Source organism: Ciona intestinalis, chromosome 1 (genome assembly GCF_000224145.3).
Source record: "Ciona intestinalis chromosome 1, KH, whole genome shotgun sequence".
Classification (NCBI taxonomy): domain Eukaryota; kingdom Metazoa; phylum Chordata; class Ascidiacea; order Phlebobranchia; family Cionidae; genus Ciona; species Ciona intestinalis.
In genome coordinates, this window is record NC_020166.2 from 7,910,996 (window position 1) to 7,934,639 (window position 23,644).

At 32.8% G+C, this 23,644-nt stretch overlaps 4 protein-coding genes across 4 annotated transcripts; 1 reads left to right on the top strand and 3 right to left on the bottom strand.

Moving 5' to 3' along the window:
* Positions 1 to 698: 698 nt before the first annotated feature.
* LOC100183688 (baculoviral IAP repeat-containing protein 3) lies at positions 699 to 2,684 on the bottom strand. The gene is made up of 4 exons (XM_002131618.4): positions 2,286 to 2,684; positions 2,144 to 2,203; positions 1,819 to 2,061; positions 699 to 1,749 (listed from the first exon to the last, which is right to left on the bottom strand). The coding sequence occupies exons 1-4, from the start codon at positions 2,336 to 2,338 to the stop codon at positions 966 to 968; spliced, it is 1,140 nt and encodes a 379-aa protein (XP_002131654.1). The 5' UTR covers positions 2,339 to 2,684; the 3' UTR covers positions 699 to 965.
* Positions 2,685 to 4,811: 2,127 nt separating this feature from the next.
* Positions 4,812 to 8,649, bottom strand: LOC100186046. The gene is made up of 3 exons (XM_026838513.1): positions 7,391 to 8,649; positions 5,981 to 6,164; positions 4,812 to 5,323 (listed from the first exon to the last, which is right to left on the bottom strand). The coding sequence occupies exons 1-3, from the start codon at positions 8,525 to 8,527 to the stop codon at positions 5,019 to 5,021; spliced, it is 1,626 nt and encodes a 541-aa protein (XP_026694314.1). The 5' UTR covers positions 8,528 to 8,649; the 3' UTR covers positions 4,812 to 5,018.
* A 1,019-nt stretch (positions 8,650 to 9,668) lies between these two features.
* On the bottom strand, positions 9,669 to 16,800 carry LOC100175858 (succinate--CoA ligase [ADP-forming] subunit beta, mitochondrial-like). Its single transcript, XM_002131540.4, has 11 exons — positions 16,589 to 16,800; positions 16,342 to 16,489; positions 15,698 to 15,797; positions 13,557 to 13,725; positions 12,951 to 13,053; positions 12,412 to 12,576; positions 11,761 to 11,922; positions 11,257 to 11,399; positions 10,765 to 10,885; positions 10,443 to 10,531; positions 9,669 to 10,104 (listed from the first exon to the last, which is right to left on the bottom strand). Exons 1-11 carry the CDS (start codon positions 16,655 to 16,657, stop codon positions 10,030 to 10,032), a joined length of 1,344 nt encoding a protein of 447 aa, XP_002131576.1. The 5' UTR covers positions 16,658 to 16,800; the 3' UTR covers positions 9,669 to 10,029.
* Positions 16,801 to 17,197: 397 nt separating this feature from the next.
* LOC100178166 (twinfilin-2-like) lies at positions 17,198 to 23,641 on the top strand. Its single transcript, XM_002131505.5, has 9 exons — positions 17,198 to 17,361; positions 17,673 to 17,753; positions 18,295 to 18,464; positions 19,445 to 19,540; positions 20,594 to 20,698; positions 21,252 to 21,377; positions 21,700 to 21,850; positions 22,222 to 22,343; positions 22,844 to 23,641. Exons 1-9 carry the CDS (start codon positions 17,337 to 17,339, stop codon positions 23,000 to 23,002), a joined length of 1,035 nt encoding a protein of 344 aa, XP_002131541.1. The 5' UTR covers positions 17,198 to 17,336; the 3' UTR covers positions 23,003 to 23,641.
* The last annotated feature ends 3 nt before the right edge of the window (positions 23,642 to 23,644 follow it).

Below are 23,644 nucleotides of genomic sequence, written 5' to 3' on the forward strand. Positions count from 1 at the left end.
CATCGTGTATATCTCGTAATAGTAATATCCCATCAATAAATTAATATTATGTAAACGTTTCATTTGGTACATAGACGTCAGCCGTTTTAGGGGTTTACATAACAGTAAATCATATACTGAAAGTATTGCCATTTAATTAGCTGCAGGAATTTGTGCCTATATTTGCTATAATGTGGTGGGAGAAGACGGGACACCTTTTATGCTATTTTTTTTTTTTTTCATTTGGCAGCAAACAAAGAACATTTAAAGAATAATAAAAACCGTATCTTTACGACTCCTAAGGTCCATTATTAATTGTTTAAAACACGATCAGGATATTTGGATATTGAGTGATAAAGGTGTCCCGTCTTCCCCCCAACTATACGTGTATATATATATATATATACTCTTGAATTTCAGTGTAGTAGGGTGGTGGAGGACGGGACATCTTTATCACATATTATTTGAACGTGCGTTTGGTTTATATGTCAAATTGCTGTCAGAATATTAACTCCTGTGCAGTTCCCTATTTATTTATGTTTTTAGAAAAGATTTTCAATGTTTCATTTTGATCATATAGTTTACTTGTTCTGGTATAAAAACGTCAAAATCACTCTTCCGTGCATTTTTTAATACTTTATTTAACGAATGAATTATTTCCTATATTTCAAATTTTAAGTGTTATGGTATAAACACCACTTTTTTATTTTTTTTTATTATTTTTCTAGTTGGTAAATATTTTTTTAACCCTATAACATTTTTTTTCGAATTGTTAATTAATAAACGCACAGTTTGCTACAAAATAACAAAAACCTATCTAAATGTATAGAAAATAACAGCAATACGGTAACGTAAAAGAAGAAATAAAATTCAATCAAGTAAACGTTCTACGATTTTAAAAACATAAAATATTAAAATATAATAAATGATTGATGGTTTATAGCACCGGTCTCACAGTGTGCAATTAAGAAATACAAAGAATTCTTTTAATAGTTTCGATAAATTTTCATTATTTTTGTGATTTTTTGCCTGCATATAGGGCAAGTTCGGATTCCTTGCGAGCATTCTAAACAAGTACAAACATGGCCGCATTCGAGCAGAATGCAGTCCATAGGGTTATCAAGGCAAATTTTGCACCTCATTTCATCTTTTAGATTTTGTAGTTGACTTCTCTGTTGAGCGAGACTTTGTTCGCTGAGTTCTGGGACAGAAACTTCCTTTTGCTTTACATACATCATTTTCTTCGAACCAGGGACCTGTTGTTCGGTAAAATTGCCAGGAGTCTGCATTGGGAAGCTATCTGTCGGCGATGTACTTAGGTTAATTTGTGCGCATGCCATTTCAGGTTTTTCTTGATTGACATTAAAACTCTCCACAACTTCCATAGCGTTTTCTTCCATTTGTTCCTGCTCTAATTGCTGTGTTGCAGTGACTAGCTCCATAATCGTACAATTAACATTCCCGGTTTCTTGTAGTAATCTCTCCACCACAAGCTGTACAAGTTCACGTTCGAACCCGAATCCTGAAACTGCAAGCACTAACTCGCTTTCCATTGCTTCTTCGAGTGTCGGACGCGTTATTTCTATATGCGATGCTGAATTTTGCGGGACTTCTGTCTGCTTTGAGGTAGCAGGCGCAGGGAGTTGTAGGTTGGATGTGGATGGTTTGGGAGTGGCTTGGTCATTAAGTAAAGGTCGGTTTAAGTTCGGAAATCGTCCGGCAACGTTCTGTACAAATTCGATTCCTTTTTCGCGAAGAAGAAAATCGCAACTGTTAAAAAACAATACATTAATAATAATAAAAAATAGCAATTCAATGTTGGTTGCAAATTCAACTTACTTAGGAAACCATTTCGCATGCTCAAACCAAGGCTCGTCGTTGGGTTCCCAGTTTTGTAGCCCACCATTGCAATAGAAGCATTTGGCTCGGTCTCTTTCTTTAAGATAGAAAAAGCCCGCTTTCGCTATTTCAACCGGTGTAGCTTTGGTAACACCTCTTGGCCAAGATATAAAGGTTCGAATTCTTTCCCGAAAGTTCTCCATATTTTTCGTATATGGGTGCTTGCAATCAAACGCCGTCACGCTGTAGTTAGAAACATACATAGTAAATTTCAGTTTTTAAAAATTGGTCCAACACAATAATTTCTATTGAGAATAAAGCTTACCTATTAGAAGCGCAACAGTTTCTGCCAGGTAGAATTTGTGTCTTGGCTTCCTTGTGTTGTCTGTTAAGGAAAAGCCACATTAAAAAACATCCCATAATATTCAGAACATATACAATGATTACGTCACAGTTCTAATACTTACGTTAATGATGGAGAAGCTAACCCAGTAATATCTTGTCTGTCTATTTCTGCCATACTAAATCGTTGTTAGAAAGCCGTTTACTGTACAAACTCTGCTTGGCAGAAACTGTTTTGCTCTAATATCGTTTTCGTACTTCTTAAACCGTGTTTTTGAATTGCAAACGAGATCACTACGTTGGATTTATATGTACCAAACCAACACAGAAAAAGTAATTTTCGGGGATTCCCCCTTTTACTCTCCCCGGTTTTGCGTCACAGTCTGGTGACTAACACTACAGTACTGTATTTATTTATAAAAAATTAAATATTGCGACAGTTCTATAGACATAGGCTACCCACTCAAATAATTTCTGTAATGTTCGAACGTCGCGCAATCATTTGTTTATACTATTGCCTACAAACGCAGAAACATTAGTTTTAGATTGCATAATTTATAGCCTACAAAAGATATGTATTTGTGTTTTATTGTAATGATAGTCTGCCACATATGTTCTTTAACACGATTCAGCATGCAATGCAAGTGCATTTCATTGTACTCATTTACTGTGATATTTATTAAAAAGGTGCACGGTTAATTGTACTGTTACGTAACATGACGTTTTTATGCGTCAGCGTATCCGGTTTCGAAATACGTCAATTCGCAAGACACAAATAACCCAACCATTAACCGTTGCACAATATTATAACATGATTGCACTATACCGCACAACATTTACTACCTTATTATACCGCCGAATGTAAACTGGTGAATGTAATGGAAAATCCCGGTGTCGCAAAATTCTAGTTCCCTTAGGAACTTGTTCCCCACCGGCTATTTATAAATTATTTTATAAGGAAACTAGAACTCTGGTTTCGACTAAAAAAAAAACAGTTGTTAAAAGTTACAACAGTATAAATTCCCAAGAAAAAAACACAAATGGGGAATTCAGTGTCTCACGCGTGGTGGTATTAGTGTTTACTTGCCGCATAGTGAATTGATTTAGAAATTTACGTCAACTGTAAACAATTGATGAAAAAGTAAACCTCCTCGATTCTCGATCAATATTGTATTAACCGCCATAACAAAAGCTACTTTTTAATTGGTGTACACATTTAAAACTCAACCATTTTGAACTGATGAATTATGTTGGAATAATTGGTTTTAAACTTAAAATATAGTAGGGTGGGGAAGGTAGTTTTATCTCGTCACATTTGATAGTAAACAAAGAAAATTAAAATAATTATAAAACCGTATCCTCACGACTTCCATGGACCGTTGTTAATTGTTTAAAACACGATCAGGATATTTGAATATTATGTGGTAAAGGTATCCCATCTTCCCCCACCCTACTATATATTATTGTTGTTTTACTAGCGGGCTGTTCAGCACGATGTCTCTTATTAAATACCTTGAATATATTGCCTGTCAAAAGAAGCCTTGAGTCTGTCTTAATAGATTATCCAGTTTTATTACATTCTGGTATTAATAAATAAGTGTTTAAAATATTCGATTTTCTTAGAAGTAGATAATCATAAAAGACAATATAATGCTTCCGCTTAACCTGAAGTGTACTTAAAAACAGTATATGGATTAGGCCGACCAAGAATGTAATAAGAAATTAAACTTAAAATCACTGGAGTTTTTGGTACAAACGTAAAGTCATTGAGTATTAAACATAAGGGTGGGGAAAGATGTATTAAACATAAGGGTGGGGAAAGATAAAACTGCATTTCATTCTATTTTCTCGTCTAATTTGGTAGAAAAAAACATTCAAAGAATTATAAAATCGTATTTTAATGACTTCTATAGGCCATTGTTAATTGTTCAAAACAGAATCAGGATATTTGGATATTATGTGCTAAATGTGTCGTCTTCACCAACCCTACTACATGCTAATGTAATTCAATCCACAACCACTAGGCAAGATGTAACCCCTGATTTTGCTTTGCTGTGGTACAGTCGCCGTGGGAATCAATAATAACGCCCTTAAAATTCTGCGTTCTGTGTAAGTAGGTACGAGCCTGTACAAAGACCGGGCAATCTGCAAATTGCTCGAAAGCCGATGCAGTCGGTCAGCATTAGCGTGTTGGTTCGTCTCGTCAACTGGGGGAATTGGGCCGCGTTGGAGAAAATGAACAGATTGTGTAGGAATGCTCAGCGCTCCTGTGCGCAATGAAAGAGAAAGGAAAGAGCAGCAGTATGTGAAAACAATATCAGGCAGAGGTGTTTCTGATCGATAGCAAATCGATAGAAAAGAAAGACTGTTTAAGTAGCAACTACTACGGCCAGCACGCACGAACGCTTAATTTTCTAATGGCTTTTTGACATAACATAGCCTAAACATCAAGCAAATCGAATAAAACAACTGTGTAGCAAATATCAGTAACATGCTTGCTGCTGTTAACAGCTCAGCCAAACGGGCTCTGAACAAACTGTTTCTGAAAATTTCAAAATCAAAACATCGCTTTTTTAAAGATAAAAACAAACAGTAAATGTGCCTGGATTAAATAGTGGTAAAATAAACAATTAACTAACAGTAAAAGCAAATTGCAATGAGCGTAACACTGTTTATTCGGTGAAAGAGACAAGTCAGTGGAACTTGATCAGCAAAATGAATCTAAATATAAAAACTCTAAAAAGCACATTAGAATTGGTGCCAGTGTGCTTGGGCAGAATCGTGATATACAGTCTGTTTTAACTAATTTTAGTAAAAACATCACTTACACATTGCAATAAAACAGAGTACTACCAAATTTAACAAGATTCGAGTGTAAGGAAAATAACTAACATGAATACAAAACAAGTAATATAAAACAATGAATAAGGAGCTGCAGCGGCATCGTTTCCAGCTTGAGTCGCATCGTCATGCATCTGAATGGTCTTATGTGACGTATGCCTTACTCTAATAGTTGTAAGTGGGGATATGCCCTTCTGCGTTGGGTATGATGTCGGCATGTTTTGTGGGAGAATGCCTGACCCAATAGCAGGGTCCGTGGGTACAAAACTAGGAACATCATAACAAATATCATTTGCCATTGATTCATTCTGCAAGTCAAAACCTGGCAGATATATTATGAAATCAATACAATGAACTAAAGATATATCTACTAAAACCTATTAATTACTTAAGCATAACGAAAACTTTGTCATGAGTGAATTATTCAAAAATTTCTTATATAATTTTCAATAAGTAAAGATTATTTTCATTTGTTATAAACCGTGACTAAGTTAAAGTTTTTAAAACTTCTTTTACCTTAGGTATGGTCACAAAGAAATCACGATGAGATGCAAACACAAACAGAATTTGTTTTAAAACTTAGGGTTACTTACTTTATGCCCATCCCTCTTTGGGATATTTAAATATAAGTAAGCAGTGCCATGGTGGAATTAAAAGATTTATATATTTCATTATTGTCTTTAGCCATATTTCTAAAAAAGTAATAATGTCACTAATCACATTAAAATATATGAATGAATCCACGAATTTGAGGATTAGTTTTAATGATATGAATCGCGTAAGATTGCGACTATTCATAAAAATCAGATATTTTTTATTACCTTAGTGCAGGTGCAATTTAACAAGGGGTTTTGCCCAATAAACCAAAGCTTCTAATATAATTATGTATATATATTTATATATACATAGTATTAATCAATATAATTCAAAATAATATAGAAAATTGATGTAATCAAATGAGGCAGTTAAAAAAACAAACCATGGCAGATAAACGCTGGTTGGCCACCACGGAGCTTTGTGAAGCTGAAAATACGAAATACCGGACAAGATGCTTCAACATTTAAACAAAGTGATTTGCAGGGCCGGACTCGCTTCTTTCTACAGTTGTGGTCAAGCCTGTGGACTTGATGGTTTTGCGAGCAAATCCATGATTTGTATCCAACCTACACACCAACAATGATTTATTTATGAGCGCTTGAATTAACCAAGAAAAAAGAGTGCAATAAATTCAGCAGCTTATATTATTAATATCAATTGCATAAATAATGCATAGAAACGCATGAAGTGCACTGAGCTGAAATATAAATGCTTTTCTGTTTAGGGTAAAGAAAATGAGGATTTACAAGATAATATGGTGTGTTGAAATAAACTAAACTACACGATCAACATTATAAATTAAACATGACTGAAAAAAATGGTCTGATATACGCAACAGCACTACATGAAGAAAACAGTCAAGTTTAAAGCTACATCTTATATTTCAAATGAAATAATGTGCTCAAAATGTGAGTACTAGGCAAGTCAACATTTGTGTAACTTGTATACATCAGTTTGACTTTGTTTGACACATCATCCATGGAATAAATTTTTAAACTAAAACTAAGCAGAATATGGTAAGGTATTCAACAATTAAATTCTAGACACCTTGCCGAAATTGCTCGAACAGAAATTACTTCTAAACCACATTGGAAATTTATTTTTAAATTAAACATATTTATTTGCTTGAAATGGTAAGCTGTAACAATATTAAACAATGTCTAGAAAGTTAACAAAAATGAGCTACAGTAGACAAGAATTTGTCAAAGTGATAAAACATGATGTACTTTGCATTTTAATACTCCAACAGAAAAATCAATAAGTTCCTAAAGGAATAGACTGTATTGCTAGACACCATTTTAGTTTGCCGTTTTCTTTTACATTTTATGGTCAGTCATGTAATAAAAAAATGATTAAATTTTTATCTCTATCATGCATTATGTTAGAAATGTGTATTTGCTGGATCATTTTTGGAGAATACACAACTAAACAATTAAACAAGATGACACACCACTAGGCTAAACCTCATTAAAATTTTAATTAGGATGACTAAGTTATTTCGCATTGTCATATTGTTTATCTGATCCCAAGAGCTTTGGATGTTTTGTAATTTAAAACTTTTCTACAAAGTAATTATATTTTTTAAAAGCACGCCTGTAGTACAGTACAGTGCAATCTAACAATTTTTGCATTTTTTTCTAGCTTTTATTGAAATTTTCTTCTCCTTAAAAATACTTTTTGTCCGTTATACCATATTTTGCCAAAAATAATATATATATATATATATAAATTTAGTGTACAAACTGATGACATTTAATACAAACTAATGACATTAAATTACCATAAAACTTACCAAGCACTGAGTTTTAAAGGAAGGCCATATAGAGTAGTTATCGGGAGTCGCATACTTTTCCATAGTTGCTGCAAATACCAAATAATTCCGTTTAGCTAATTGGTCGTGTTCTTTTATCCTATTAAGTTCGTTCAAACACTTTGAATGTTCGCAATTCTCTATTGATGATGAACTGGTACAGTTCGGGTAAGGCATAGTAGACGTAGAACCGACATTTAATTCCATGGATAGTAAAGAGAACAATGGAAGATCATCACAGAATAAATCAAGACCAAGAGAAGTTAATTTGTATGTTCCGCACTTGGCTGAATTTCTTAACCTGTTGTTGGTATAAGAATCAGAAGAAACAATCTTGATATTTGGACTATGATTTTGCGAAGTTCTATCACTGGTAACCTGATTTTTGTTGTACTTGTACATGCAGGTACCTTGCTTTGCACAGTTTATAAGTTGCTGGCATACGTAATCACAGTGAGGGCATGTGAGAGATGAAGTAGTACCACTGTTTTCCTTTGCAGTGGTTTGATTGTTTGAGTAGAACACACTGCTACTACAGTTTGCTTTGAAACTTGGACACTTAAGAGTCTCCTTTTTAACTGCCATAGTGTGCAGTGGAAATGTAAAAATTAAAACCATTAACAATGTAGTCCTTAACCAATTGGTAAAGTTGGACTTCAGCAAGATGCTGTAGTAAGCAAATGTAAACAGTGAATTCAGATTAAGGGCTGCAATCCAGCTGCTTTTGCGCCTGGTTGGAGGGTAGGCATAGAACGGTGTTGGAGCCGAACATACCAGAGGAAGGTCACAGCTTCTGTTTTGTGGAGAAATCTCAGCACATCTGTACAGTCTGCAGCAGCAGCTTGAAGGTTTCAGTTTTGTTTGCTTCAAGCTATCTGCTTGAACACAAAACATGCATTTTGATCGTGTTACATTAGATTGTCTTACATGATCTTTGCATGTGCAGCAAATTCTCCCTGCTGAGGAGCAATCTCTGTTTTCATAATCAAGATTTTGTTGCCTATTAAGTTTACCAGTATGGTTCAAACAGCAATCATATCTTTGAGCAGGTGGTTTCACAATATGGGTACTGTCATCTTGACTACATGATATTTCTAGTGCCGAAGCTGACATGGACATCGTGACACATGGCTTCTATTTATATCACATTTAGTTGAGACTACTTTTTTCCATTATATATATTATAAAATTCAATGCTGCTATAACCTGCAAGTTAAAAGATGGAGGGTAAGTGACTTTTTACACCTCCAATGACGAATGACCATTGATAAACATTCGAATTGACAAATAAACGAGTTATGCTGTTTCGTTTTAAAAAATATAAACAACTTTTCGACTACCGCGTATCTGCTGTTATAGGTTGCGAGTTAAAAAAAATATAAGCCACTGGCCCAACCGCGTAATCGAGTATCTGCTGTTATAGGTTGAGAGCTCGAAAAACTTTCCTATTTCCAAATCAATTTCTCATACTAACACACGACCACAACAACTTGTAAACGAACAATCACGACTTACGAATATAATAATACCTTATACTACACATTGATAATTACATGGATTATATTTACCTTCATTAATAGAACGTTAAGACTGCTACACCTCATACAAAGCTTGATTTCGTTTTCGCGAAGAAATAATTGAAAATGAAGTATTGCTTAACAGCGGCGTAAGTGGCAGGTTTCGAAATAGAAATAAGATGTATATACCATTTTAACGCATTTTTGCTTTTCTTAAATCTTAAAGAAAATAAAATATTTTAAACTGTTAAAAACTACGCACTAATTTCAAAGATACTGTAGTTAAAAATGCGGATTAAAGTTGTACATGTTCTATCCACGTTCGAAAGTAACACTGGGATGCGAAATTTCAAAAGTCAAATTAATACAAAAAATTTGTTAACTGGGACCATTCCGTTTTCACTTTTTGAGTAACCGCCTGGTTCTCTGACCTGCCCAAGGTGTCGTGGTAATGGGTGAACTCTGGGCCTCAACGTAAGTTCCCATAGCTTTGCACGCTGTTGTCGCTCACCCACATGTAACAACATCGGATTAAACAAATGGCCAATACCAACTATAGGCAAAATCACCTTGGTTCTTCCAGAATTATTGTACTGCACTTTACCCCGCAATCGGCACAGTTTTCGAAAAGACATATTATGATGATTTGGTAATCTCGCCAAACATAAACTGCTTTTTAAACAAACATTCTTGGAGGAAGCAATAATAACTAAAACACTTCAAACAGCCGACAAAAAAAATACTGTTCACCGAACTGAAGGATAAATTATATTTTAAGTTTGCAATATTGAACCAGAGTATACCAAACAAGTTTAGCATACTCTGATTGAACTATACATAGACGCGAACACGAATTAACGTGTACAAAAACTTTGGAACATATATTTTGGATGAAAATTATCCTTGCAGGTTTCTTGCTTATATTAATAACAGAACACAGTAAATCTATCTTTTTAAACTTTGCAATTGATTTGTGAACTTTGGGATTTTAAATAAATTCAGTACAGATCGTGCAAATACTGCCCAGTAAATGTAAATGTAGATTTTCATCCCTGAACATATGAGGAACAAACAGGTATTATAAATAATATTTGCGGCAAGGTTCTAAATAGGAAGTTCAAACTTAACGTCAATGGAAGCTTCTTTTGCAAGTCCAACTATGTCAGAAAGTTTAACAACCTGTAAGGAAATAACCACAATCCAAGTTAGCAGCATTTGGTGTTTAATATAGTAATATACAAAGGGTAAGAAAAACCCTATATACTATACCGATAAAAAATTTTAACAACTATATTTAATCATTTTTCCACAGTGAATAGTCTAAATCAATTCATGCCATTTCCTTTTTCTATAATTAACCAGACCTTTTTAAAAAACTTTACAAGCTAACTTATCACAAAAAAAAAATGTTCAACAACTATGTTTAACCATGTTTCCACAGTGAATAGTCTAAATTAATTCAAGCAATTTCCTTTTGCTATAATTAATCTAAACCTTTTTAAAAAACTTTTACCAACCATTTTAGCAGCTTCATTGAGACTGTCGCATGTCAAAATTTTTAATTGGGATTGCGCGATTAGGGCTTTTGCATCCTCAACCTTGGTACCTATAAAACAAATGGGCAATTACTGTCAGCATTAAGTTTTATCATATACTCAATTGTCACCCTATATTTACAAAATTCAATAAGAGACTGCTCTGTCAATAGGATACTGAACCTGCCAATGGATGTATATAGGCACCTAACAAGGGTATGCATGTATGAATGGCACAGGCAACATAACATGAGGATTAATATAACAATATCGAGGATTAATATAACAATAACAAGTGTCACACCTTGTAATCGTACAATGATAGGGATTTTTAGGTCAAGTTGCTGAGCAGCTTGTATGATGCCTTGAGCAATCACATCACACCTCATAATACCACCAAATATGTTCACAAGGATTGAATTGACCTGATAAATGAATTCAGTATTTAGCAATTAATTTGAAATTTATCAAACAAAATGTTAATTTTTGGTTAGCAGAACGCTGGTGAGCAAAATTCTTGCCTGAAGAGCCAAAATACAAGTGTGCTTAGCAGCAACAGTGTATATGATATTGTAGAGTGGGAATAAACAGGACACTTTTAGCACATAATCAGGATAAGGATACCTTTAGCACAAATTTAAATATCCTGTTTCTGTTTTAAAAAAACAATCTATTAGAGTTGTGAGGATATGGTTTTAGAATTCTTTGAATGTTCTTTGTTTGCTACCAAATGGAATAAGAAATAGAATGAAAGGGTGTTCAATCTTTTCCCGCTCTACTATATTGATGAACTTACATTTTCGTCAGATGTGATAAGTTTAAATGCCTCCATCACTTGATCTGCAGTTGCTCCACCTCCAACATCCAGGAAGTTAGCTGGAGTTCCTCCATGTAGTTTGATAATGTCCATCGTTGCCATGGCTAGCCCAGCACCATTCACTGCGGAAAAAAACAAAGAAAAATATGCAAAAATATCAAATAAATTTCCAATTACTGGGTAGCAGCAGAGATTGTATATACTATATACACAGCAGGTGTAAAATTTTAATTGCTAGGTTATTAAGAATTGTACGAATGCAACTTGTATAGTATTGCAACTTTAATTAAGTATTTTAACTTTCACACATTTACTAAAACTAATACAGCAGCAATTCTGTATTGTACATTTATAGCATATATTGTAAAAATTGAAAAAATCTATTCACACGGCGACAAAAACATACATTATTAAAAAAATAATTTTATGTAAAATCTAGTTTACCTCATAAAAAACTGCATACAATTGAAAGTAATAACTCACCCAAGCATCCGATGTTACCATCAAGGCCGATATAATTAATGTCAGCTTTTGCTGCTTGAGCGTCTCTGTCATCTTCCTGGCTCCAATCCCTCAAATTGAAAATCTCTTTTTGTCGATGTGCAGCATTGTCATCAAAGTTTAACTTCGCATCCATGCACATTACTAAAGGAGAGAAATATTTTTATATAGGCCTATATAATAGTTTGTTACCTAGAAAATATTCTATTATTTATGGAGATCAGTAAAACAAAATTCAACCAAAAAACTTTGCATCCATGCACATTACTAATTGAGAGAGGAATATTTTTATATTTAGAAATATAACAGTTCGTATACCCTTGAAAATATTTTATTATCTACAAAAATCAGTTAAACAAAATTGAACCAAAAAAACGATTAATTATACTTTTTTACTGTTATGGTACAAAAAAATGGTAAACTGAATGAATAAATAAATAAATATTTGAAAAATATTACCATTAAAAATCCCAAAAAACTTTCACCAATGCTATATTTGCTCTTTGTGTTAAGGTAATTTGCCAAATCTGGCCCCAAACTCCAATCGTCGAAAAGGACCATGAGTTCTACTTTATCATTACCAACCTATTTTATAAATACCAATATAAAATAAAATCTTAAATTCTACTTTACCATTGCCATCAGAGTCTTCAGCCATCGGATTAATTTCAATCAGAGATGCATCTTTCGCAATGAATAGCTTGTACATTTTTAGAATGCAATCAGCAGCTTGGTGGCAGTTGCTGTCGGTGAAACCCATTCGCTTGGCAAGGTTTACAGCTTGTTCTTCAGTACAGCCTACAATAATACCAATGATTACTTTGAACATTTTACATTAACTTTAAAATAATTTTTTTTTAATCTTTTTCTTTGTTTTTTTTGGCTGTTTATTTTCATACGGCAATGTATGTGTTTCATCGGAAAACTAGAAAATTGGTGGAAAAAGTCTAGTTAATAGCCACACACCTGCACATTATTATTAACATAAATGTTATGCTTTTTGTAAACAAAAACAGTATTATGTTCATCTTGACACCAGTTCAAAGCAAAGCACACTTAATAAAAACAATAACTTCATTTGTCTCTTTGATTACGATAACGAAGATTTAAAAATATTTAAATGAAAATACAAGGATATAGCGACAAAGCAACAGTTGTTAAAACTTGCTTACCATTATTAATATCGACATATTCTTTTAAAATTGCTTCAGGTGTTTTAGAAGCTACAGCTTCAATATCCATGCCTCCCTGTGCACTACCAATCAACACAGGGCCCTAGAAAAAATACAGCCTGTTTGAAAAGTTCAATTTACAAAAGTTTACATTTAATAACATATGCAGTTGACATTAATTAACTTTTTACATTTTGTAATTGAATTTAGCGGTTCTTTAAACCGTTCACCAATTTTTTTAAATTCCTAACCAATTTGAGTTTTACAAAGCATTCTTAGCTATTAGCGTTTTGTAATATTAGCTGGCTTAACATAAACTGTATAGGATTATTTTTTTTAAATTTATTTCTTTTTTATGTGTGTCTAATAATTTGGCAACCCATTAGTGACCACTGGGTTGGAGCAATTACCGTTAAGTGTCTTGCCCATGACACATACGCCCACAATGGTAGCAGCAACAAGCCTTGAACCCATTACCTCTGGGTTAGGAGCAGGCGTGCTAACCAACTGTGCGATGGAGTCATAGCCAGTACTCTGACATTTTTTATTTTGTCTCTGTTAAACAGATATTTACACCTAAATAAGAAAGTATAAAGCAGTGCTTACAAATTGTTTCGTTCCACGTTCCATAGTAATTGCAAAGTAGAATTCCCGTCTTACATACTTTCGCTCAACCACAAGAACTTTGTTGCATATCCTGCCCTTCTGACCAGTTTGTTTTGTGATTAATTTGTTGCCAAGCATTTGGCTTGCAACTTCCTTTACCTCATCAGGGCTGCAAAATGTCAAAGATAATATTACATGCAGTTTTACATCCTAGTCAACTAGTATACTAATAACATTCATTCATTCAATCATTCACCAACAAAATTACATACATGGTAAATCGTAAGCGGGCACAAGGTGTATGAAACAAAACATCTATGTTATAAAGACTGTCTTTGCCCCTTCCACGCGAGGGTAAAGTTAATTGCAACCATTCATAGATGCATACTCATTTTAATTGCCACTTAATAAATATTTATGCATAAAATAGAAAATTAGAAAGTGTTTACTTCATTAGAGCTGTAAAACGACAAAACGATTTGCTGTTTGTAGTTCATAGTAGACTAGTATACTAATAAGTAATAACCTTTTGTTAGATACCAAATCAATCTTTAAAAAGTGTTTAATTTATTAAAGCTGGTTTGTTATATGGAGTTTATATTCAACTGGTATAAAAAAATTTTATTAAATAAATATACATTTTCAATGTTTGTTGATTAGATATTTTTACAGTAAATACAAAATTAAATAAGGGTTTAATTTATCATCGCTGCAATATGGCAGAAATAATTTGTTATATGCAGTTATGTTCGACTAATATACTAATAAAACAAAAAAAACATATCCATTGTTGTAAGTGTCTTTAGATTTTATTGATTATTATTAATTTATTATACATAACAACCACCAACATTTTATTGAACTGATACTAATACAACAAAGTTTCTGTTGCTAATACATATAAAGCAAGCTTCTTTTTGTAATTATAGCTTATTATTTAAGCTTTGGAAAATCAAGAACAAAAAGTGAGATTTTTTATTGTAATGTATCAGTGGTGACAACAGCAGCGTTGGGTTCATATGCCACCACTGAAACAATTGACACATGGTCCATTCGTGCACAGCAATCACAAGATGTTTATGACAGTGTCACATGGATCTTATTTCGTGTAAAGTAATCACAAGACATATATAAAATACGTGATAGGCCAATAAGCCCATAGGTAATTAGTTACAAAGAAATATACAGTTAAAATTGGAAAAAAAAACACAAAATAATGTAGAAATAAAAAAAGATACACATAAATATATATATATATATATATATTTTATATTATATGTCTTTTTTTAATTGACATTCAATAAAGAAAAAATTAAAATATATTTTTAAACTGTTCTTATTTAAAGCAAAACTATATGTGACTAGATAAATGTTTTTCGACGATTAAGGTATTGCAATACTAAGCCTATTTGTTGTGCAAATAACTGTAAACCACTACAGCAAACATAGAAGTGGTAAGCAAGTCATAAAATGCAATATTTAAAGTCCATGCCTCCATTCATAAATAAATTTACAGCATCTTAATACAGAATAATTCCAATGCATATTCATTACTTTAGCATTCAAAGTTGTTACATTTTTTAAACAGAGCAATTATACAAAGTTAGAGAATAGGGCCTAATGGCTAATCTATAAAAACAATAGTTAACTTTACGTTTCATTACACACTGTTACACATTAATAAAACAACGCTTTAGTATTATTGAAGAACATTAATGTAAAACATTATCTCTCATACAATATATATTTAAAACACATTTTAATATGTAATATATATATACATTTTTTTATAAAAGTGAATACTAGTAAACTAAGGCAACCCCTGTGATATAAATTAGACCAATAGTGTTCAGGAAAAAAAAATACTGTTTGCCAGGTGTAGCGACCACACTTTTTTCCGATTAAATGTAAATATGTTTTTAACTTAAAGCGTGTTTTAACAATTGTTGTTTTGTCGCTATATTTTGTTGTATAAAATATTTCTAAATCTTTACTGCCGTAATCGAAGAGACAAATAAAAGTTATTATCATTATAGTGGTTCAGATTGAGTGGTTAGTGACTTAGGATTCCTAACTGGCACCTAAAACTGAATGTGTTATATGTATATGTATAATATTATGATAAGTGATAAAAAACTTACGAATATACAATCTTAACACCACCCTGCAATCCACTGGTGAAGTGACCTTTACCACGACCTCCAGCAAGAACTTGAGCTTTTACCACAGAGTCTGAAGTGCCTGGGGAAACATTTTGGACTAAATGGCAAATAAGCAAACATTTTAACTTTTGTAATTCAAAATGTTTTTAAGATATGATGCAAAATTAGTGTTAGTTAAGTAATACAGTTTTTGAAAAACTATGAATGTGAATGTAATGAATGTAACTTACTTTATCCTTGCGTGGCTAGAAAACAACAGTCGTTATAACACAGGTCACAGGTGCTCATACACTGCGTGCCACCTTATGAGTTACTGGCCTGTTACTTTGTGGGAGATTATTTTTGGGTGGATTTTTTCATTTTTTTTATGCATGGCTGATAATTTGGACAACCCAATAGTGACCACTGGTTTGGAGCAATTGCATGTAACAGGCTGCCTGTAAGTATCTTGCCAAGGTCACATCTGCCGACAATGGTAGCAGTGACCAGCCTTGAACCCATTACATCTGTTTTACAGGCAGGACGCTAGCTTCGTCGTCGGACAGAAAAAACTCTTTTTGCTCATGCCATTTAATACTGAACTTAAAATATGTTAATAAATTAGTTCTAATGTAGTTATGTACTTAAGTTTTTGGCAATGTTGTATGCCTCTTCAGGTGTGGATGCTACATCCCCATTAGGAGTTGGAATTCCTGCTTCTTTCAGCAAACCAAGACTGAGGTACTCATGAATGGAAAGATTTCGTTTAGCTTGAGCATATACACCAGTAATCTGCAAATGTAAAGACAAATCTGTGTATTTATTAACAAAATTCGACATTTGTTGTGAATTAAATTTAAGGGTCAAAATATTAACAGTCACATGACTGACCTTCGATGCGTTAACAAGTTTCCCGATGTTATGTTGCTCTCGAAGAAGACTACGGACCAATGAAGACATGACGAAGTATAACGGTTGAGGATATGTGAATTGATCAGCAAAGTAACATTAAAATTGGAATGAAATTAACAAGAAACAGACTATACCCTTCACAAATAAACTAATAGTAAAAAATTTCCAATTTATATCAATGCACAACCAAAGTATTTCCTAAAATAAGTGCTGCTTACGAAGCGATAGGTGGGCTCCTTAAAATGTTTTACAGTTCCCATAGACATATTTAATTTTTCTTATACGCCAAAAATAACAGGCTATACCCTCACAAACAATTTTTTTTTGAAATTAAATCAACCGTTAATTAAATGCACTAAACTAAAGGAAAGATTTGCGGTCAAAAACATACCTTGCCCGCCAATGATAAAATGTCAAGATAGAATAAAACCTATTTAAATGCTGTGACGATCTAAAAATATTATTTTCAATTTTTCATCCATAATTTTGTTTAAATATCTTATAACAGTTTAAATTAAATAAATTAAACAATGGTTAATCAAAAGTTACACTTTGGGACGATCACTATTACTAGATGGGCCCACTTCGGGTTTGTTTTGGCTTTCAGGAAATAGATTCGTTTTCGTTTGCGACGTATAGGTAAAGGGTTGTGTTGTTTGTTTTTTAAAGACGCTTTAAACATTAGCCACTAGTAAAACACCCTAACTGTGACAGACGGACTTCAACTATGTCTCACCAAACAGGAATTACGTGTAAGTTTATAACGGTATACCTTTACTAGCCGTATTTTTTGTTTTACCTAACGTCGAGGTTTATTTTGTATTTACACTATCTACATTGTTTCCCTTTTTTGTTTTTACAGTTCATACCTTTATGCAATATTACTATGCTATTTGCTTACCAAAAAATATATATTTATACTGTTGAATAGAAACAGTTATTTTTCTTCTCTTTGCTGTTGTAATTAGTTTGATCTTATTTACTGTATTTAATTAAATAAAACTTAGATATATATATGTTATATTATATAAGTATAAACAAACTGAACTTTGTTTTGATATAGGTAATGATGAATTAAAAGATGTGTTTCGAGATTGTACAACAGAAGGTGGAATCAGAGCGGTTAAAATAGCAATAAAAGATGGTAATTTTTGTAGGTGTAACTTTAGGGGTGGCTAACTTGTCATCTTAATTTTTCTAACAGTGTTAATTACATCGACATTGTATGTTTTAAGTTCCTATCACCTCAGTTTTACTCCATCAAGCAGCTTTTACCCTTTTGTTAGATGGTGATACAAATAGGCAGAATCAAAGCATAATGTATTCATGGCATTATCAATGAGGTTGCTTATTTTTGATGAGTGTTTACTACATTTTAACATTGTAACTCTACTTTTTCTGCTTTTCGAACGGAACGCTACAACCAAATGAAATTGAAATACTGCCATTTACATTTTAATTTACAGTATTAGTTGGATTTATACGATAAAAATAAAAAAAATCCCAAAAAATAATTACCTAGAAAGTAACATGCATGGACGCATGGTAACTTTTAAGCTGTCACGAGGTGTATGAAACAAAACACCCATGATATAACGACTATTGTTTTCCAGCCAGACGAGCATAAAGCAAGTTACATTCATTCATTTATTCACCTTCATTTAAAAAATAAAAATAAACTTCAGAAACCCTAGAGTGTTCAAACTCAGTGGATAAGTTGTCGGATTCATGGGAAGCAGATTTTGATGACGTGGTGGGCCCACTGCTGGTGGAAAAACAACCATGTTATATCTTGCTTCAACTTCAAGATAAAAATACCTGGCTGTTTATTGTCTTTTCCCCAGATGATTCTCCGGTAATCTTAATATTTAGTTATTTTGTGGTATAAGAACATATTGTACTTGATTTACACTACACTCCTGTGACCATAAAGTTACGCTTTTTTAAAAGTTTTTACAAAATCTGGTGTGACGTAGCTAAAGTGATAGGATTGTCAATGTCATTCATGGTAATTGTGATTTTATTGATTATTGCCTCGCATACTGTATAATTTAGCCCTGCTTGTTTGTAAAGACACTTAACAGCATAGTAAAAGCTATGGTAAAGTATAAAAAAATCTAAATGTTAGCCCTGTTTTATAAATTCCTTTCCCTTAGCTGACATGTATTTAGACTAGACATATTTACTGACATAAATATAGGTCTCCCTTACTAACTGTGGTTGGGCACTGCACTAAACACAGTGGCCTCTTGGTCAAGCTATTTGATACTATGAAGATACCTGTCTTAAAATTAATACTTGAAAGTGGCATTATCTGGTTATGTTTTTTATACAGTTGTTATTTTTCACATGGTTTCTATTTTGTTGAGTACATAAATTGCTGTTTGCAATATGATTTAGCCTAATACCCTTTTTGCATGGTCACTTTTATGTGCGTAAGTACTCGCATATTTACTCGCAAAAGCAAAGTTAACACACATAGCGCCATAAGCGTGTTATCTGCTGTAGAAGGTTGGTTGTTACTCGCATTATGCGAGTAATGAAAAGTTTGGTGGAATTACAGTTCCACTTTTAAGAGCTTAATCTCTTTCGGGTATTATTTTTACAGTTTTAAGTTGGTAATAGCACCATAAAGTATAAAAACTTATTTTATAAACTAGGTTTAACAATATTGTGCTTAAGTAAGCTAACTCAATGTTGATACGCGCATAAACAAATGACCATGCAAAATAACGCGGTTAGCGAGTTATCATATGACGAGTTAATGCGGATCGTTATTCGCATTAACTTTTTACCATGCAAAAAGGGTATAACTCTATTTTATGTGATAAATAGACAAGACAAAAGATGTTGTATGCTGCTACCCGATCCACTTTAAAATCAGAGTTTGGTGGTGGATTTATCACTGATGAGCTGTTCGGCACCAAAACGGTAAAGTTCAACCATATTCTTTGCAAGTTTGTTACAATATGTAAAGAACATAATATGTAAAGAACATAATCGTCAAGCACACCTATGCCCGAAATGGTAGCAGTATCAAGCTTTGAACCTGTAACCCTGGGGTAAAAGCAGCCTTGGTAACCACTTTGGCATGGAACCATTTTGTATATAATGTGATTTTACCCAACTGATTTTGTTTAATTGTTTACCTAATTTTAACTTATTATTGTAATGGTGAATTGGGCAGTTTGTTCTAATATTTATATAAACAAATATTGCACATAAAGAACAAACTGTTTATGGCTGTAATCTCCTTTAGACAAAATATCAATTAAAAATATTTTTTTTAATAATTGATTCTGTTTATTGAATATACTATATAAGCAAGTCCCATGTTTACAAAAGATGAAAGAATAAATAAAGATATTGACTTTCTAGTTTCTAATATTTATCCAGATTTTGTTATTTCATAATAAATGTAACTTGCATGGCATGGCAACTATAGATAGTCTTTATACCATAGGGAAGTGTTTATTAACACACCTCATGGTTAACTTGCCACATAAGTACTTCTGTAACCCACACAGGTTCATACAGGTTGTCAGTGATTTTTTTTTTATTTATTAAAACTATGTCTGGTTCTAGGTTGATATAAATTGGTTGATTATTTGATCTGGTGCTATGAAAACGTAACCAACAAAAATCAAGTCCATTAACTACTAGTAGTAATAGAGAAAAATATTTTGTCCAAATGGCATTGTCACTGTCTTATTTAAATGGAATCTTGATTTTTGTTGGTTTTGTTTTCATAGCACTAGATCATTACTGTATTTTACTATACAAGAATCGTTCAACTATATGAACATCAGATCAGGGTCAGGTTCGCAGAATTTATTACAAGTCATGGGTGATTATTTTTTATTTTTAAAATGTTAAATTTATGGCTGACTGTTTAGGCATACGTGCCACTGAATTGGAGCAGTTATTGTTAAGTCTTCTGATTACGGACACATAATTAATCTCCAACCTGTTCTGTTATTTAAGGATGAAGTTTCATACGCTGGCTACCAGGAATACTTGACACACAAGCATGCACCACCTCCACTTACTAATGCTGAGGAAGAACTAAAGTTCCTTGATGAGACAGAGGTATGGTGTTAGTTTTTAAACTGACCAAAAATCGTATAATACTATAAGCCTTTGAGCATTAAAATTCATTACAGTTGTAATCAAGTGGTTTAATTTTTGCCCCAAAAGCATGGAAATTAAAAAAGCACTACAAAATTTTGAATAAAATTTAAATAATCATAGAAATCCTACAATTGTTTCTAGACATTAATGTATGATAAATAATGTTTCTCCAGACTAAAAACATTTTGTGAAATTTATCGTTTATTACTACAATTGACTATTTTTTTTACCACAAGCTTACATGTTAATATTTTATTTATTGTTATTCTATTCTACCTTGATTTTATGTCAGTAGTCAGTACCCCACTTTAATTACCAAGAGAGCTCCATTGTCTGTTGGAGCGGTTCCCAAACCTTTTAAAATTTTACCTAGTGGTCCCTTAGCAAATATTTTGATATATCCCGGCCCTATAAAAGTCAAAGAATGCTGTAGAAAAAATGCCACACCAATGTGAGAAAAAAGACACCAATGGTCTATATGTAATAATTAAAGCAATATACATGTGTATAGGACCGAACTCCACCTGGTGTAACAACGAGGCATCAAACTGTGCAAGGTTTGGCCTTCCCTATAACTGATGATGCACAAAAAGCATTACAAGAGTTTAAAGAGGGTTCAGTTAATCACATCGAAATGGTAAGATTAAAGTTGCTTTTTTATTTCTTTTATATTTTAAACCAAGTACACAACCTGTGCACAAAATTTAACAATAACGTTTGGGTTTTTATAAAAAAAATCCAATCTAACCTGAAAAAAATAAATCTGAACATAAAGTAGCCTCTGTTTTTACTGAAACAACATATCTGCATACTTTAGAATAGTATCACCTTTACTTGTTAAGCGTAAGTTCATATTAATGTGTCAGCATAAGGTGAACACTGGTACAGTATATCAATTTTTTTTCCAAAATTAAAGTTCAGTAAAATTGGGTTAGTTAAACTATTTATGTTTTATTTAGAATGTAGACCTGGAGAAAGAAACAATTTTTAAAGTTTCTTCTTCCTCCATCGGAGCATGCGATCTAGAAGATCTAATCTCAAAAGATCGTGCTGGTTATCATCTCTTCAACTATGCTCATCGTCATGAAAATGAGGACATCAGTAGTGTTTGTGAGTATGCTTTGTAAATATGGAATTCAGCAGTGATAAGGTGCAATCGGTGGTAATGTATTTTTGTGCCACCATGCTTTTATTCTGTATGGTGGGTCCTTTTTGGGGACCTAGGATTTAGGCCAGATTTGATGTATTGCCCCTTTACTACACTCATTCTATTTTATATGGGTGTAGGTCCTTTTTGAAGATGTAGGATTTAGGCCAGATTTTGCTCATTAACCCAACACCTAGACTGCTTTAATTTGTCCTAGTACAATATATTTTATTTGTGTGTTTCAATGTGTTATATAGAAGCGCCTAAACCTTTGAGCTATGACGCCAGATGCCCTGCGCTTATTCAACTCAAAAATAATATGTTTTTTGTGTAGTTTTCATTTATTCTATGCCTGGATCGAAGATTCCGATCAAAGCTAGAATGTTGTTTTCATCTTGTAAGTCTCCCTTGATTGAAACAATTGAAGCTCATTTTAAAATTAAAATTAACAAGAGGGTAAGTTTAAAACAACTTTCAACTTGCGAAAATTTATATTTGCTGAATTTTTTGTCATGAAAGATATTAAAAAAGTCTAACCAATACGAATAAGGAAAAGATTTGAATAATAATATTTTATATAACTATGATAAATCCTGTGAATCAGAATCTGATCTAAAGCCTATGAAATTTGACAATTTTTAGTAACGAAACACAGTCAGGATTCAAGTGCTATAAAAATATGTAACAGATTAAAATCAAGAGTTCTTAAATTGTATTCTGAGATATATATTACGCTGAAAATAGCATTGTAAGTATGAATGTAACTTTATCCTTGCGGGGCTGGAAAACAACAGTCCTTATAGCACGGATGTTTATACACCTCGCGCCAGCTTACAAGTTACCATGTATGATACTTTGCCAGTGTCTTAAAAACACAATTTAGTATATAAAATTCTAAAATGTGCTGTAGCCTGTAATGTAACCACAACTCTACAAAAAAAACTTTCTGCATTTAGGTTGAATGCGACTGCAGTGACAAACTAACCGAAGAATTTCTTCGTAATGAAATTCACCCTCCAACTGCTGAAGCTCGACATAAGTTTACCAAACCTAAAGGGCCAGGAAGAAGGGCACCTGCACGCAGACCTAAAAAAGAAGTTGAAAATGGAGAATGATCTTGAAATGCTGCTTAAAACTTGATTAATCATGAAGTTAACAATTGTGTAATCGGACATAATTCTATTACACTGCAGCCTTGAATATCTTGAGTTTGTGCCAAAATAATTCAAGCAATATCAATGTGTTGTTCCACATAATTAATTATAAAGTATATTTATTCTTATAAGACTTTACATTATCACACTGGTGTTCACTTATGTGGCTTTCTATTCAAAATTCATCATCAGATATAGCCACAAAGGTGCTTAACACTGAACTTTTGCATGATTGTTGCTATAGCATTGGTATTGTATTTCCCCTATTTTAATCCAAAGTCATTTAACTGGTTCATTACCATATACTGCGGTTTCCACTATACTTATGTATGATTTTTTGATCTACCCAAAGCATATAATTTGGTGGGTAATTTGAGTTCAAATATTTTACCATTTTGTTATTCACAATTATTGTAAGCACTTAAATATTTCAAGACCTACAGAATATAGAATGTATTCTTTACAATTTTAATTTGATTAGCGCTTACTGTATCAGCTAAAACACCACCTACCACAACTTTGTGTTCATACGAATGTATCCATTAGTCTTGATGCAATTGTTTAATCACGAACTGCAAATGGAAAAAGTTTATTTACAGCCAA

Coding starts and splice junctions, on each gene's coding strand:
- LOC100186046 (XM_026838513.1), bottom strand. CDS start 8,527: ATGTCCATGTCAGCTTCGGCACTAGAAATATCATGTAGTCAAGATGAC. Junction 6,165..7,390: donor CCTTTAAAACTCAGTGCTTG/GTAAGTTTTATG, acceptor GTTGGTGTGTAG/GTTGGATACAAATCATGGAT. Junction 5,324..5,980: donor ACCAGCGTTTATCTGCCATG/GTTTGTTTTTTT, acceptor TATATCTGCCAG/GTTTTGACTTGCAGAATGAA.
- LOC100183688 (XM_002131618.4), bottom strand. CDS start 2,338: ATGGCAGAAATAGACAGACAAGATATTACTGGGTTAGCTTCTCCATCA. Junction 2,204..2,285: donor TTAGCTTCTCCATCATTAAC/GTAAGTATTAGA, acceptor TTTCCTTAACAG/ACAACACAAGGAAGCCAAGA. Junction 2,062..2,143: donor AACTGTTGCGCTTCTAATAG/GTAAGCTTTATT, acceptor TTCTAACTACAG/CGTGACGGCGTTTGATTGCA.
- LOC100178166 (XM_002131505.5), top strand. CDS start 17,337: ATGTCTCACCAAACAGGAATTACGT. Junction 17,362..17,672: donor TCACCAAACAGGAATTACGT/GTAAGTTTATAA, acceptor GTTTTGATATAG/GTAATGATGAATTAAAAGAT. Junction 18,465..19,444: donor TTTCCCCAGATGATTCTCCG/GTAATCTTAATA, acceptor TGTGATAAATAG/ACAAGACAAAAGATGTTGTA.
- LOC100175858 (XM_002131540.4), bottom strand. CDS start 16,657: ATGTCTTCATTGGTCCGTAGTCTTCTTCGAGAGCAACATAACATCGGG. Junction 15,798..16,341: donor CAACATTGCCAAAAACTTAA/GTACATAACTAC, acceptor ATGTTTCCCCAG/GCACTTCAGACTCTGTGGTA. Junction 11,400..11,760: donor TGGTAACATCGGATGCTTGG/GTGAGTTATTAC, acceptor TTTTTTCCGCAG/TGAATGGTGCTGGGCTAGCC.